General features: G+C 38.4%; 1 protein-coding gene across 12 annotated transcripts in view; it reads left to right on the top strand.

Annotated features, from left to right (window-relative positions):
- CTBP1 (C-terminal binding protein 1) overlaps positions 1-14,629 on the top strand; it is a 358,365-nt gene extending 343,736 nt beyond the window's left edge. For 6 of the 12 annotated variants that reach the window (XM_074951849.1, XM_074951852.1, XM_074951848.1 and 3 more), the window contains 4 exons: positions 1,290-1,420; positions 3,698-3,825; positions 6,794-6,911; positions 13,246-14,626. In XM_074951849.1, the coding sequence (XP_074807950.1) occupies positions 1,290-1,420; positions 3,698-3,825; positions 6,794-6,911; positions 13,246-13,432 (564 nt within the window). In that variant the 3' untranslated portion in view covers positions 13,433-14,626. Of the gene's footprint in view, positions 1-1,289; positions 1,421-3,697; positions 3,826-6,793; positions 6,912-13,245 lie in introns of all 12 variants that reach the window. The other 6 variants (XM_074951857.1, XM_074951856.1, XM_074951851.1 and 3 more) reach the window with 2 other exon arrangements.
- Positions 14,630-15,822: the final 1,193 nt, after the last annotated feature.

The following is a 15,822-nucleotide window of genomic DNA, read 5'->3' on the forward strand; positions in this document are numbered from 1 at the left end:
CTGATCAAAATGTGCTTCATGAACTGTTTGCTGCTGACGTTTTTGGAGATGGTCAGTAGCCAATATAAATTGTTAGTTTGATTCCTCAGCCCTCACTTGCTCTTCAGTTGCCTATGATGTAACACTGAGCATATGGCTGCATATATTTGTTGACTAATAACTAGAAATAAAGGGTCAAACCTAGCTACATTACTATCAGAGGGGATTTGGAGATTTCCTCTAATGCTCCCCACTCCCATTCTCCATCCATTGTATTTTAGTTTAAATAAATTACCAAAATAATTGAAACCAGCATGATTATATTGCGTATTTTGACAAATAAAACATGCAGCATTTTACAGAATTTAAAATATGCGCAGAATTTTAAATGTTTTGGTGCAGAATTTTTAACATTTTGGCACAGAATTCCCCCAGGAGTAATGTTTGCAGGGTCGGGGCCTATGTATGGGAAACATGCTATGGATGCTTAAGTACTGGTGCTGATTGACGTGAGACCCTGAAGTCTTTATTCCCACCTTCATTCTAGACTATCATTTTTCTAATTTAAATCTCCATTTTGTGTTCATGTTGCGATTACATTATGGCATGAAGTCTTGTAGCTGAAGCTGAGTGTGGAGGACTATAATGCTAATCTGAGCAACGCAGTGCACAGACTCTTGCCAAAGCTCACAATATTCCCAGCCAATACCATTCCAATGCCTTCTAATTGAATAAAATGAGAATTTCCTGGGTCTTGATTTGAAAAGTCTCATGAGGAGGGGGAAGTGAGTTTAAGTATCAGCAGTAAATAAAGTATAAATCTTCTACATCTTGTTAACTAAAGCAAAAGGTCTTGGAAGATACAAAATCATTGAGTTTTCTAAAAGATCCATTTAGCGTTTCATTTGCATTAAAGTTTAAAAACCACAATGTGATTTTGGTTAGCAATGTGCAATAGCTTCCGTCTCATACAATTTCACAGTGAAATAAAAAAAATAACAATAATCTGTCAGCTTCATATGCATGTTTACCTCTTCTGATCGTGTACTGCACAGTATGTAAAGCATTGGTTCTGTTACAAGACACCCTACTTATAAGAAACAAAACGTTATAAGTGCTGTGAAATATTGTTTTACATTTGAAGCATCAAATTTTGTGGTACTTTCCAAAAGGGAAGACAACTGGTGATAGGTTAATCCAATTGAATAGCCTTTGTTGTAATGGATGCTTCCTTTGAGTAAATAATAATGCCACAACGATTTTATTTCATTTATTTTTATTTCATCATCCTTGTTTTTAACTTTCCCTAGATGAGACAAGGGGCTTTCCTGGTCAACACAGCTCGAGGTGGGTTAGTAGACGAAAAAGCACTTGCACAGGCCCTGAAGGAAGGAAGGATACGAGGGGCAGCCTTAGATGTACATGAGTCAGAACCATTCAGGTGCTTTCCTTTTTTTTTTTCTTTTTTCTTTTTTTATATTTTGTTCACTTTCTTATTTTTAAGTATTAGTGCATGATGCATCCAACAGCAATGAAGCAAAGAAGCGTTCCTTCCACCTAGTAGTTGAATCCTCCTTAGTAAAGCAATATGCATCTGTGCAGCTCTGGATTAATGCAAATGCAGATGGAGCTTGTGTACACAGTCAGGAGGGAGCAGAAAAAAAGGTTAAATACAAGATTTAAAAAAATGTCATGGGGGTAATTCAGTAGTGAAGTGCACTGCCCTGCCCAAGAACCCAGGTTCAAATGCTGGGCATGGCTTTGTGCCTCATGGCCTGGAAAAGAACACACTCCTCTCCTGTCATTCATAGGGGGAAGCCCTGGCCAGCTCTCCCTGCCAGAGGAAAGTTAGTGGTGGTATAAGTACTTTTCAGTAAGGTGGGGGGAGTTGAGATTTTTTGGGAAAAACTATATCCTTTTATGAAGCTGTATGGGTGTGACCCTGACACCTCATTGCATAGATTCCGTATCCATCACCCAGATTCTCTCTACTGGGTACCTGAGAATTATAAGCAGGCAAGTTTGTGGAATTGAGAAAGATGACCAGAGTCCAGATATTTTTGATGCCATTAGCAGAGCTGGTGACACTATATTTAGTTTGCTGAATACCATCAGGTAGTCCACAGTTGCAGCCACAAATGTACCAGTGTCTCCAGTTAGTAGCTTTAGTGGTATGATTTAAACACAGAAAACACCATTACAGTCTTTCCATGAGTCCTGAGCCTGACCTCTGAGTTTGGGAGTGGTTTGCAATGGATTAAACCTAGGAACTGACAATCATGCAGTTGCTGGGTGTGGGCAGGAAGAAGCCTGCATTTCTTATTAGATGGTTTAAACTGCTACAATCCTCATAACTTGAAGAGGAACAGATTCAGGAATTGAGGATCGGTTATAGAGACATCTGTTTCGTGATTTTCCGCTCATCAGATGTCTGAGAGATCATCTGAGATAACCCTTTTAAAAATAGTGATAAAAAGGGTCCTTCCCTGTAGAGTTTTTGCATCTGTAGTATACAGGATGCCACATCAAAAAAAAAAATCCTTATTCTGGCCCTGCATTTGTTTACTTCTAAGTGTAACCATTACAACAGAGCAATACTGTGAGCAAAACCACAGTCTAATGTCCAGGGGGCAAAATTCTGCTTTCAGATATCCCCACTCCTGCCATCAGATCTGCACAAGCAAATCCTTGCACCCACAAGAAGTCCCATTGACTAGAGTGGGGAGTCCCTGTAGGTCAAGGGTCCATCAACGCAGATTTAAGTGCAAGATCAGGGTCATAGTTTCCTTAGGCTTCAGTGTGTGTTGTCTGAGGACAGCATTTAGTCCATAGAGACTAACCGTTGTTGTGCAAATATTGTATTGGAGAAAGTTTAGGCAGGTATTTTAAACTAGAGATGAAGTCTGTCACTTTAAGAATTGCTGCCAACTCTGAGAGCAGACTTCTGTCTAAAAATATTTTCTCTCCTCTTCTTGCAAGTAACACTTCAAGATTATTATAAATGAAAGAAATTGGAGGGGGAAAGTGTCACTATTTTCTCAGTTTTAGTTTGTACATTTGACAGCACTTTGTGTATAGTTGGTTTCATTGCTTCCCCTGGATAGTCAGTCGGTCAGTTAGTCCATCTCTGGTATTGTTAGGTGGGTTTTTCACACTGCAACAGGAAAGAGAAACCAATTAAAAACAGGAAAATGTGAAATAGGAAAAATTGTCAGGGGGATGCAGGCAAGTGTATTACCTGGAACTAATTTTAACTCCTTTTTTTTTTTTTAATTGACTAGATTTCAAGCTAACAGTGTCTCTTTAAAGAAACAAAGCTTTGTTAGGGGTGTAAAAATGATGATAAATTTTGTCATAATGGACCCAAATGGAGTCGTTTCTTGAACAGATGTTGGGGTTGGGCTCACCGTATCATTTTCTCGATCTGACTGTGAGTGGCAGTGATTAGAAATAGGTGCACTGGACAGAATCTAGTGCTGCTTTCTCTTTTATTCCACCCCTTGAGTCCAAGGAGAGTAATTGTTACTTATTTACACAACTAGAAATACATCAAATTAACTGTAAAATTTAAAAACAAATCCACCCAAAAATATTGGTACAGTTCATCCTGTGGTTGTAGCTGTTAATTCTAAAGATATGCAAAAATCCCTTCATTCCCCATCCCCCCTCCCAACGTATTTTTTTTTGTCATTTGATCTTGTTTTAAAATTTCATTTAGCTTTAGTCAGGGTCCATTGAAGGATGCACCAAACCTGATCTGCACCCCACATGCAGCCTGGTACAGTGAACAAGCTTCAATTGAGATGCGGGAAGAAGCAGCACGAGAGATCCGTAGGGCTATCACAGGTACTAACTTTTCGTACTTGTTCCTTCACTGAACGTTTTCTTGATTAAACACATATATTGATTCTTCTCTTTGTTGGAGTATTAGACGTTGAGATGGGCCAAACTGGGTTTTTTTATCCCCCCCCCAACCCCCAGCTTGAAGAGGTAAATAGACCAGCAGATACCCACCAACTCTGTACCCACCGCTACTAATTGTTTTGGTACTTTGCAGTGATAAACAAAAGTGACGAGACAGGACGTAATTATTTTCAGGGTGGTCAATTAAAAAAATTAGTTGCGATTAATTTTTTAATTGAATTAATTTGTTTTGAGTTAATCGGTTGAGTTAACTGCCGTTAATTGACAGTCCTAATTATTTTTCCAAATGATTTAGTGTACCCCTGTGACCAAAATCTCACCCTCTTTTTCTTGCTGGAGGTGTGTCTACTGACCTTTTCCATGGCTTTTGCTTTAGGTCTGAAGGCACCCTTTTGTAGACTTTCTTACATGTCACCTGACACTCACCATCATTGGTGCTGTTTCTTTTGTTCTATTCTCTCTTGGCTTCTGTCTACCTTCCAAAATTCATCCAAGTTTGTATTTAAATGCATCTTGCATTTCAACATCTGAAGGGGTAATTTTCAAGGATAAAAAATCACTTCAACTCTGAGTTCCTAATAACTCCGGTATCACAGCAAACCATATAAATGTTTACAGATTTTTCCTATATAAACAGTTAAGTCTTCAATACAAAATACTAATACAATAAGTATCAGGGGGTAGCCGTGTTAGTATGTATCCATAAAAACAACAAGGAGTGCGGTGGCACCTCAAAGACTAACAGATTTATTTGGGCATAAGCTTTCGTGGTTAAAAAAACACTTCTTCAGATGCATGGAGTGAAAATTAGACCTGCTCTGTAATTTTCACTCCATGCATCTGAAGAAGTGGTTTTTTAACCACGAAAGCTTATGCCCATATAAATCTGTTAGTCTTTGAGGTGCCCCCGGACTCTCTGTTGTTTTTAATAAAATAGGGAGAAGTTTGGGCAACTTGGTTTCGATTTGAATCCCATAGAGTCCAAAATAAAAGGTGGCATTCTGTGTGCTGGAAAATGTTTCACTAATCACTATTGTCAGTTCTTTAGAATTTGGTCATTTTTTTCTCTCTGTGCAGTTCAGATTGAGTGCTCTGCAGACGTTAAGACCTATCTATTTCACTTGCACTGTGGTTGAGTGCCAACACATTGCTGTACAATTCAGGAAACTTTGCTGGCAGGGATTCTAGTGCCATAAATTAATGAAGGTTGGATTTTTTGCACAAGAGTTACATTCTTGATCTCTGGGATAGGATGTGCAAACCACCTTGCATTTCTAGGATGGCCAATCAGTGAGGCAGCATTGGTGGTGGGAGTCGTTCTTAGGTCAGGGGTATGGGATATGAATCAGTTAGCTCTACAGAGGAAGAGGTAGCCATATATTAAAAGTTCTGCAATAGCCCACACACAAATGTGCACAGGAAAGGCTCTGGAACAGGACGGTTGTGATATCAAAGTTAGAGAGCATTGATTTATATTGAAGCTGTTGTCACTTTAACCTTTTGCACGTGATTTGTAGTAAGATTAAAATGAAGTCAACATTAGGGTATTGAGCAGACATTGGATTTCAGCAGAACAAGTGTAGAAAAGATATAGAAAGTGTGGAGTGAAATTGAGTAGATGAAAGCCCTGGGAGGAACAGAGAGAAAGAGAATAGTTGGAAAAAGACACATAATAAATGACTGCATGTCTCAGTAATATGCATGCCATTGGAAGAGAAACACATTCAGATTTTAAAAATAAATAAAAATACCAGTGTGGTTGTGCTGTAGAAAAAAGTACAAAGGAATAAGCACAGGTAAGGAAAAACCTAAAGCCTACAGAACATGAATATAGATCCACTCTGAAAAAAGGGAGTGTGACACAGAAAAGTAAAAGTCACAGGTTGAAAGAAGATTGCAAAATACATTTAAAATAAACAAAAGTGCAAAATAAATGTTAGCAAGGGGGACTGGTGGGGTGTCTAAATGGCAGCAAGGCTAATATAGTGATTTGAAAAGATCAATATATGAAATTAAATGAACCCTTTGTCTCAGATTTCCCAAGAAGGAAGATGCTTGCAGGATAGGTGCCGAAAATAGACACAGGATCCAGTCCAGATCCCATTAAAGTCAATGGAAATACAATCATTTACTTCAATGGGAGCGGGATTAGTATAATCTATTTTATAGTAGGGAACCAAGATCATCCCAAAAACTGACATTCAAGACTAATTCAGCACCCATTGAAATCATTTGGGAGTCTTTCCATTTTCTTCGGTTCATGTTGCATCTGGCCGTAAAAAGCTGAAGAGTTGTAACTTGAAGGCTGCATGAAATCTAAGCAAATATACTGAAGGAAATGGTTAGAGAGAGAGCAATCATCAGATGTATTTAAATTTACCTTTAGAAATGTAGGAAATACTTGGAGACTGAGAGGTGAAAATGTGCAGTGGATATTTAAGGAGGAATTTGAGTAAGGAAGAGGGTAAATAAGAGTCCGGGGTGAAATTCTGGTTCCATTCAAGTCCATGGCAAAATTCCCATTGACTGCAGTGGAAGTATGATTTCATCCCAGTTTTTCAGAAGTGTGTGTTTGCTGTTACTGAAACAGAATGCAGGAAGAAAAGGTCAGAGACCGAGAGGAGAAGACTGCAGTGTTGGAGCTGAAGGACAGCCAGAGTATGGATACAGGTTTTTGCAATTTGGGAAAGATGGACTTTAGAGATGACACAGGTAAATCAGTGACAGGATTTAGGAAGAGGCTGGATGTGGGAGAGAGTAAACAAAAATGAAACAGAGATTTATAACATATGTTATTATTTATACCATATAGTATACTTAAACTTCATTATTTAGTATACATGATATATCCATGTTTTATTCCATGTTGTATTTCATATCCACTCTCTAGGTCGTATTCCAGACAGCCTGAAAAACTGTGTTAACAAAGATCATTTGACTGCAGCTACACACTGGGCCAGCATGGATCCAGGAGTAGTTCATCCAGAGCTTAATGGTGCTGCATACAGGTAAGGATACTTAAGTAGAAAAAGAAATAGCTCTTTATCTCAGAGACAACTATTCCAGCTTAAAGAAAAGAAAGAGCCACCATTTAATAAAAGGATTTTGTGAAATTATTGTTGGATTCGGCCTGTATATATAGATTTTTATTACTATATAATTGCTACATACATGATCATGATTGACTGAAATCAGTGATGTAATAAGTCAGTATGCTTCTATTCGTTGCCTCTTCGGAAGACACCAATGCCAGTGTTTGGAACAGTGCAGATTGTATGTGCAAGGGAAGCAGTCCTGACTGGCTGCAATCAGTTCAGTGGAAGCTAATGTTCATTTTGCCGAAGGTAATAATATGGCTGCAAGCCACAGCGGGGTTACATTAGTAAGCTATTGGTACACATCTTAGTTGCTTTTAACCCCCTAAGATATGTACAAAAAGCCCACCAATGCACTTTCTGGAGTAGCTCTTTGCTGTTATAAATGTATATGGAGAAAGTGTCATCTTAATTGTACATTTCATTTCTTTTTTAAATGTTCTTTACAAAGCATTTTTGGGACTAGTCATTTTATCCTCCCACTGTAAGTAGTAGTTCATAGTACATTGATAAGATAAAATAGGCAGAAGTTTATAAATATTATTTCACTACTATTTTGAATTTCTCTATTTTTTGCTATTTTATCTCTTCTGTAAGTTCCTGGGACTGTTTTGACTGCTTTTTCCCCATCTCTTTATCTGCTGATGCCTTAAAAGTGGCTGTTCATGGCTCCAAGCCAATTTCAAGCCATTTACTCTTATAAAAAGCAGATGCCCATTCTTGCAGCTCCCAGCTGAGATTTTACACTGTGAATTGAGTTAAAGTGGTTTACAAGGCCACGAAACTACTGCTGAAAAGCAACGTCTTGAGGTTGGGGACAGTTCAAAACTGTCATAATTCTTCTTCAGTCCTTCACTTTTTTCCTTATCTTCCCCAGGTTCCTTTCCTCCCACATGCTCCAAGGGCTGTTTATTTTCTTTGCCCTCCCTATCAGCATTTCCCCTCACTCATAATGAGTGAAGGGACGTTGTATGTGTATGTCTCTGTGTGTGTCAGTGTTGAAGCCCTAGTTGTGCACCGGGTGAAGCACAGTTGTAACATTATCAGAAAGATCCAAGTGACCAATCAGAATGTAGCTTTGGGCTGACAGGCCCATGTCCTGAAAGATATATAGGTATTTTAAATCCATGGGAGCTAGGTGCCTAAATACCTTTCAGGATCCAGGCCTCAGGGTCCAATGTCATCATCTATATATTGGCAAGTATTCTATGCTTCAAGGAAAGTATTAACTTTGTCTTGATCAAAATCGTTATATATACATACAGATCAGAACAATTTGTAATTTATTTTATTTTTGTTAAATGTGCCTATCTATTGCTCTAAGTAAAAGAATAAAACATATCAAAGAATAAAGCTATTTTTACTGGCCTCAACAGAAAGTTAAGCATAGGAAAGTTATGCACAGAATAATTCCGTTTAGAGGATAGTTAAACACATGCATAAGACTTTACAGGATCAGAGCTTTAATATGTATTTAATTGGAGTAATATAAGTACAGAAGTGTAACCAAAACCAACTGTATCAAGAATATTTTTAGGAATAGGAAAATAGCAAGTTCATGCATTCATTTTTTTTCAAAAGCATAGTAAAAGTTTAAAACATTTCACAACTTCATTTGCCAGTTTCAAAGGAAAACATGGGATAACATGATTTTGGTAATTAATTGATCTTTAAATATTCATGGTAAATAGGCCTAATGGCCTGTGAAGGGATGTTAGATGGGGTGGGATCTGAGTTACCCAGGAAAGAATTTTCTGTAGTATCTGGCTGGTGAATCTTGCCCATATGCTCAGGGTTTAGCTGATCACCATATTTGGGGTCAGGAAGGAATTTTCCTCCAGGGCAGATTGGAAGAGGCCCTGGAGGTTTTTCGCCTTCCTCTGTAGCACGGGGCATGGGTCACTTGCTGGAGGATTCTCTGCTCCTTGAAGTCTTTAAACCACGATTTGAGGACTTCGGTAGCTCAGACATAGGTGAGAGGTTTTTCACAGGAGTGGATGGGTGAGATTCTATGGCCTGCGTTGTGCAGGAGGTCGGACTAGATGATCATAATGGTCCCTTCTGACCTTAGTATCTATGAATCTATGAAAATTTGTAATATTTCCATAAATACACACAGCTTTTGCATTTAGTTAAGATTTTCTAAATTCAGTAGAGAGGGCAGTACTACTGAGTGACTGAGAAGAAAGTACTGTACAATTTCTTAATTTGGAGGAAGATTTCTGAAATAACTTGATAAATTGTATCTGTACAAACCAATGTAGGGTAGTCTTTAAGAAATGCCAATGGGAACAATTGCCATATTGGTTGTGGTGATATAAAAACATATGGATTTGAAGCTGAGGCTTTATGAAAGAATGAATTTAAATAACAGTACTTGCTAGTGTTAAATTCCATTCTGCTTTTAGCACAAAAGTTAAATTGATGGTTTGAAACAACTATTTCTGTCTTATCTTCTGTTTCCAGTATGAGACTTTCAGTCAGTCAGTTGAGTTGTGCAGTCTCTCACAAGGAGCATGATTTTTCAGATGTGCTAAAAACCATATGGATAAGAATGTGGATGATCATTTATATGTATAAAATGCAAATATGTATAAAATGCCTTTTGGTAGACTAAAACTAACAAGAACATTTTAGAACAAGAACATCCTGGAAATATCATTATTTGAATAGTGATAAGGGATAGAACTCCTAAGTGAATCAAATATGTTGTTGTTACAAGCAAAGAAGAACGTTCAGCAATTACCAGCTGAACATAATCCAGATCAAATGCCTTTTGAAAATCATAATATCTTGCAGAAAAGAAATCTCTCATTTATTGTATGCTAAACATGGGTAGCCGGTCTGTTAAGAAGGTCAGGCAAAGAGGACTGTAGTTACTGTTCCAGAAGCAAAGATTAATGATGTACCTGAGAAGTTTGATGAATTATGTAAGAGAAATGGAAAGGAACCAACCTATATGTAATAGTCTTAATTCTTAGGTAAAATAGAGGCATGCACTGCGGTGTATTATTGTTGTATATTCATTATTGGACTACTTGTTAAATAATACACCTCTGTTTACTATGACACAAAGTGCAAGATACAGCCAGATACATTGACATGACCCACAGTAGACACAGAGATCATGCAGTTTACAGATATTGAAATGTCTTCTGCCTTCAAACAGATACAGACAAGAATAGCATAACCATACTTTAGATATTATTGTTGTTACCTGTACTGGAATAAATTATACAATGAATAGCATGTTAAAGAGTATTTAAAGAGTGATTCACACACTCTGCCTGGAAGAGAAAATCTTTACTTAAATTATAAACACTTTGGGATGGAGACATTCTCTTGTCATGTGTTTGTACAGCACCTAGCCCAGTGGGGCTGGGGCCTCTAGGCACTACTACAATGTAAATAATAATAAAGTGGATTACATTGAAAATGGGTAAATTGTTAATCCCAGGTCAGAAGGTTAGAGATTTTGTTATAAAGTGCTATGGGGGCGGAGGGGAGAGGAGCAGCTTGACAAAGGTGAGATCAGCTATGTCTTGGTTCTGCTGGGGCAATTAGATTAGTTTATGACACAGTTACCTGGCTTGTTTTTTGGATTATTGATGCCAGAGATGAAGGGTTGGGAGAGAGGGACTGTAAGACTCTGGATAGAATTCATCAGCTGATTAACAGTGTAAGAGAGAATGAAACAGTGAAGCAACGGGGCTGCAAATGCCAGGTGCATATATAAAATGACTGCTGAATTTACATGACATGTGTTTAAAGGTAAGATTGATTAAAAGGTTGGAATAACACTGTTATAGCTGAATTAGGGAAAATAAAGTAACGAGACAGAATTTACCAAAAGTTCATGGCAAAATAAATTGGGAGTACAGGAGCAGTATTAGTGCGGCATCAGCAAAGAGACATGTTATCAGTATTCTGGTTGATATAAAGCCCAGTTTAGATTCAGGACAAAAGAGTAATTGTGTGACTCTTGGATGTTAGATTTATAGGAAACACTTTTCTGCTAAGAGGGGTTGAAGGTCAGAATTTGGATCACAAGATAGTTCATTACTAGTATTAATTGGGATTACTGTGCAAACACTAAAGGTGATATCATTCTGCAGGCAATGCATGATTTTCTCCACAGAGTTTGAAACAGACCCAGTTCATAACAAAGCTGTGATTAATAGAGACTCCTGACCTAGAACCTATATGGTTTAAATGGGAGATGCTGTCTGGAAGGAAATTCTCTATGAAGAGAACACAATTTTGGAATTTGCTCCCTTCCTGATTTGTCAGAGCCCAAATTTGTTGACCGTGTGGGCACATGGACAGCACAGTGTATTTCCATGAGTATTTCAGGAATGGGCAGATGGTGAGGGGTTGATGTTGGAAGCTGGAGAATCTTTGTTGCAAGGGCTGCTATGTTGGGAGTGTCTTTTAATTTGAGAATTATTGTCCTCTCATGATATGTATTTTAATTTTTGTACAAAACACTATTGAATAAACCCTTTTCAAAATTAAATATGAATAAATAAAACAGTGCCCTGTTGTAAGGTATTCATAGGCATTGAAGTAAATTTGATAAGATTCAAATTGAAGTACTGAAAGTAGGAACTAATTTCATTTTCAGTTGCCAATTCAATCTGGAATAAACTCTCTGGAGGGGCAGAGAAGCACTCTGTAAATTAACACTTGCAGAGTTCCATGGAAGGTACTCTGTTGCGTGTGGGTGGGGGATGAGGAATTAAATTTGTTGGCCGACAGATGGTATGATCCTCTAAATCAACAGATATCCCAACATTAGGAACAGCATTAACATCTGTGGGAGCCTCCACCAAAGTGAGCAGGCCAACAGATAACTTCCTGGCCTGCCATGTCTTCCCCAAAAGCCATTCAGAGCTCTAGTTGTATGGTGTTTGTGACGTGACTCTTCTGTGGGATTTAGGTGATGAAGCAGAAAAGCTGCTTCCATGCTGCTTCCTCTCCTCTGAGTTTGCTGGCCATTGCAGCCAAATTCCACCCTGATATTTAGAAAAGTTTCAATAGGCTTCAATTGTAATTCCTGCCATTTAGTCTAAATGAGTAATAGGCCAGCAGATTACACTGCTACTTTTAAAATAAACACCCTCATTAAGGCCCTTGGGTAAACACAATGCCAGTTGAGGACAACAAAAGACAATTGCATGTTTTTATGATTGGAGTGGGGGAGAGAATTATAGGATACAATAAGTGGCTGGTATGAGAGAACCCCTAAAGATGAACTGGAGGCATTTGGCTGAAGATTAAAAAAAAATTGGTAACCTCACAAAAGAGGATAGACACACATAGCTGTTATTGAAATGTCAGTTGCACAGAATCTAGAGACCATGAGCTGCCGATTTGCCATTTTTGGTGCCTTGATAATATCACGGCCACTATAAAACCAGATTGAAAATGTTATTCTCTTGCAAACCCCTACAATATTTAACCATGATGCTTGCCCAGGAAAAGTAACAAAACACAAACACAGTTCTTTGTTTGTGACCTCCCCATTCCTTCCCACATGCTGAAGGTCTATAGCAAGTTTGAAGTTCAAAAACCAAATCAAGTTTTTAGGGCTCAATTTTGCCACCCTTAGACTGAATAGAACCTTACTCCATGAGTAGTCCCATTGGTTTAAATGAGACTACTCATGGACTAAGATACTCCACTGTGTTTTGTAACACAGTCCTAGTTGACTAAGTTTGTATGTTTATTTTAAAAGAAAAGACATTGTTTCAGATTCACATGATCTTGAAACCCATTCAACTGATTTCAAAACTTTACAAAAGAATCCTTTGGTATGCTTCAGTCCCACAGGAGAAATTCAGAAAAGCCAAGAGGAAAGGAAAATAAGGAGATAGGGTCCAACATTGCACCCAGTGAAGTCAATTGTAAGACTCCCAGTGACTGTGAAGGGTCAGGATCATAATTTTAGAGTGGAATGGCTCTTTCAGTTCATGTTTTTGATATATATGTTGTCACTCATGCTGTCAGATGAACCAGCAAGCCAGGAATGTGAAGGAATTATCAAATTCCCATTTCTAATCTGGTTAAAGTAAAGTGTTGATTACCTTAATTAACAACACCTGTATATGGTGCAGTCATCTTGAGCTTTACATACACAAAACAAAAATTGTTGCCATTCTCCTTGAAGATGGCACAATTCCTGGGCCAGGTGGGCTTTGCCATCAGCCATCTCTGAGTTTTAATTGTTCTCATTTTCCTCTCTTAGCAGGTATCCCCCAGGTGTTGTAAGCGTGGCTCCAGCTGGCATACCTACAGCAGTAGAAGGAATAGTTCCTAACCCCATGTCTTTATCACACGGCCTTCCTGCTGTAGCCCATCCACCACATGCTCCTTCCCCCGGCCAAACAGTCAAACCAGAAGCTGATAGAGACCACCCAAGTGACCAATTGTAGCCTAAGAAAACAGCATTCCCAACATTGGAGATTTCAACTTCAGAGAGTGTGTGGAAAAAATCTGGATTTTGAATAAAGGCAAAACCATGAACTTACAGGAGGAGACAATAATTGTTTTAGAAACTGGTCCAATATACAGTATAAAAGGAAAAGGTGGGAGACGAAAAGAAGATTTGGAAACGTTTTTTCCTCCATATAAATTGTAGTTTGTCCCTGTCCAGTGGACTGATTCACTGTTTCTGTGTCCTATGGGTTCTTTGTTAAGCAAAAGAAGTTAGTAGTTAATTATATCATGAATGTACTTGTCTGTGTACAGTTTTTAGAACATTAAAAAGGGTTTGTTTTGCTTAGCTGTCAACAAGGAAAAAACACATAAGGGAGACATTCAACAAACCAATTTTGAGATTAAAATCCTTTCTTTTATATGTTAAAACATGCCCAAAAATGAGGCAGTTGGCAAACTTCTCAGGACAATGAATTTTTCCCATTTTTCTTTCTACGCCACACAGTGCATTGTTTTTTCTACCTGCTTGTCTTATTTTTTAGAATGATTTAGTAAACAAAAGAAAAAACAGTTTTTCCTTATTTTGGCATGAATTCCCTTATTTCAAAATGAAGTCAACATTGCAAAGAGATTTTGAGGAAAAAAAAAAGGTTTTGTATAAACAAGCATTGTGCTTTTTGTCACCAGTTAAAGTATATATTATTGGTGGTTTGCGAAAAAGGCACTAGACTACTGAAAAGTAGCAGCATTTCATTGCCTACATTGATTCCTTCCTGGTAATGTGGTAGGCTAGCAATATTTTTGGTTAAAATCATGTTTGTGACTGTAACCATTTGTATGAATTATTTTAAAGAAATAAAAATCCCAGACAAATATCATATGTGTAAAAATTTTTATTTCTAGTATCTGTTTGTTTATTCAACTTTTATTAGGTTTCTTAGATGTAATTTTTAAAAGGATGCTGTCAAGTATTTCATTTCTAGCTTTACTTTGCTCTCCGTTGTTTGTAATACGCTCTTGGAAGCTTGAAAAATAAAAACTCTTTCCATACCATTTTTCCCTTTTCCATTTCATAAATGTTGATCTTTATCCTGTGTTTCTAATGAAGTTTGAAATTAAGATAGCTTTTGATTTACTTCCTCATTTTGTGCACCAGCATCATCAGCTACAGTATGGTAACAATATTTATTATGCTGCTGAGACAGCAGAGGGGGCACAACAGTAACAAAACAATAAACTTCTTTTGTGGAAGTTCTACATAAACACTGTGTGTTGTTTGGTTTATTTTACTTTATGATCACAGAGAGGTGTGGCCTGACAAAATTATATTGAAAACCTTGACGATACTTCCTTCAAAACTGCAGAACCGTTTTAAAGTATGTTGGATTTCGGGTGGAGCCACTCGGCATTTATTTCGATATTGTTTTCAGGTGTCCTCTTAGAATCATAGAATAGAATATCAGGGCTGGAAGGGGCCTCAGGAGGTTATCTAGTCCAACCCCCTGCTCAAAGCAGGACCGATCCCCAATTAAATCATCCCAGCCAGGGCTTTGTCAAGCCTGACCTTAAAAATTTCCAAGGAAGGAGATTCCACCACCTCCCTAGGTAATGCATTCCAGTGTTTCACCACCCTCCTAGTGAAAAAGTTTTTCCTAATATCCAACCTAAACCTCCCCCACTGCAACTTGAGACCATTACTCCTCGTTCTGTCATCCGCTACCACTGAGAATAGTCTAGATCCATCCTCTTTGGAACCCACTTTCAGGTAGTTGAAAGCAGCTATCAAATCCCCCCCTCATTCTTCTCTTCCGCAGACTAAACAATCCCAGTTCCTTTAGCCTCTCCTCATAAGTCATGTGTTCCAGTCCCCTAATCATTTTTGTTGTGCTCTGCTGGACGTTTTCCAATTTTTCCACATCCTTCTTGTAGTGTGGGGCCTAAAACTGGACACAGTACTCCAGATGAGGTCTCACCAATGTCAAACAGAGGGGAACGATCACGTCCCTCGATCTGCTGGTAATGCCCCTACTTATACATCCCAAAATGCCATTGGCCTTCTTGGCAACAATTGCACACTGTTGACTCATATCCAGCTTCTCGTCCACTGTAACCCTTAGGTCCTTTTCTGCAGAACTGCTGCCTAGCCATTCGGCCCCTAGTCTGTAGCGGTGCATGGGATTCTTCCGTCCTAAGTGCAGGGCTCTGCGCTTGTCCTTGTTGAACCTCATCAGATTTCTTTTGGCCCAATCCTCCAATTTGTCTAGGTCCCTCTGTGTCCTATCCCTACCCACCAGCGTATCTACCTCTCCTCCCAGTTTAGTGTCATCTGCAAACTTGCTGAGGGTGCAATCCACACCATCCTCCAGATCATTTATGAAGATATTGA

This window comes from Natator depressus, chromosome 4 (assembly GCF_965152275.1).
Source record: "Natator depressus isolate rNatDep1 chromosome 4, rNatDep2.hap1, whole genome shotgun sequence".
NCBI lineage: Eukaryota > Metazoa > Chordata > Testudines > Cheloniidae > Natator > Natator depressus.